At 36.9% G+C, this 1,311-nt stretch overlaps 1 protein-coding gene across 1 annotated transcript in view; it reads right to left on the bottom strand.

Annotated features, from left to right (window-relative positions):
- LOC119585843 (C-Maf-inducing protein-like) overlaps positions 1-1,311 on the bottom strand; it is a 130,578-nt gene that overhangs the window by 2,674 nt on the left and 126,593 nt on the right. Inside the window, 3 exon segments of the mRNA XM_037934574.1 lie at positions 154-267; positions 463-619; positions 1,121-1,213. Of these exon segments, the coding sequence (XP_037790502.1) occupies positions 154-267; positions 463-619; positions 1,121-1,213 (364 nt within the window).

A 1,311-nucleotide genomic window follows, 5' to 3' on the forward strand; every position in this document is an offset into this window, starting at 1 on the left:
TAAGCATTCAAGGCTAATCCTTATTACGTGTTCTTGATTTATATTCCTATCAAGTTTTTAAAATTTTCTGTCTTTATCTCCAAGTAAATATGTCTGAAATGAAAATAGGGCTGAATTCTAACTAGGTAATAGAGCTTTTGGAATGGCACTTACGTCTTGTGCTGTGGTGTTGCCCCTCAGTGCCAGCAACATACAGGCACCGAGTGATTTAGTCAGTAAATTTAGGAACTTCTTTCTCTTACAGCAACAGTTGATAATGGTTTCAAGCTGGAGAGAAAAGGGTGGATATTTAAAACAAATTTTCCTCATTGTTACATTTAGGAATACTCTAGATAACTAAAGTAAAATGAAGCTTTAAACTCTTAAAATCACACTGTAGAGAGGGAAAACTGAACAGATTCAGAGAAGGGTACTGCAAAATCCTTCGACATTAACATAGAGTATCTTGTAGGTTATACATACTATACTGGCCCAAGCAGTCCCTTCGTCAACACAGGCTAAGGAAGATGGGCACAGAATGCTTAGCCATCCCTCCTTATCTTCCCTTGTGCCAAGTACCATCCTGTGCACCTCACATCGCGGGTCTGTGCCTATTTGTTCAAGAACTGGCAAAATTTGTCTGAAATGAAAAAATAATTTATATCAATTTAGTCCCGAAAAATTATCATTATCTTTTATTAACACAATTTTTGTCAGCTGACATATTTTCTTCTAAATAATTACTGGATAATTTTACAATCATTATTACTACCAGTATTCATTAATTTTCCACCCCCTTTGGCCCATTTTTTCCTAATTATTCATCGTCTTGCATATAATTGCTATTACTATGGCTTAGGAATCAGTATACTATACCTGTGTAACGTTGATATAAATACCAGTGAGCTAATTAGCAACATGATTATACACATAACCAGTATCCATTATAATTGGAATTACATTCACAGTAGTTTTTTCTCGTTGAGAGGAATGTCACCCCTATTACGAGGGAGATCAATATAATTACGACGGCAAATAAAATTCCTTCGTTACATGAGCCGAAATTCAGACCTTATATGAGAAGCATGTGCTGTACGCACGAAACTGACGCAGTGGTACGCTAGGTGGAAGAGAAACTGACCTGATGAATTTCTCATCTGCAAGAGCCACATCAGGGAAAGGTATGGGTTGCAGGAGTTGAGCTAGTCCAGGTCTCCAGTCATCATATTCACAGCTGCAGGAAGGTAATCTATTGTTAGGCATTACATAGTTTACCATAATGGAATACTAATGAAGAGGGTATTCCGAGTACTGCTGGTATATTTTGTTAGT

Source organism: Penaeus monodon, chromosome 20 (assembly GCF_015228065.2).
Source record: "Penaeus monodon isolate SGIC_2016 chromosome 20, NSTDA_Pmon_1, whole genome shotgun sequence".
NCBI lineage: Eukaryota > Metazoa > Arthropoda > Malacostraca > Decapoda > Penaeidae > Penaeus > Penaeus monodon.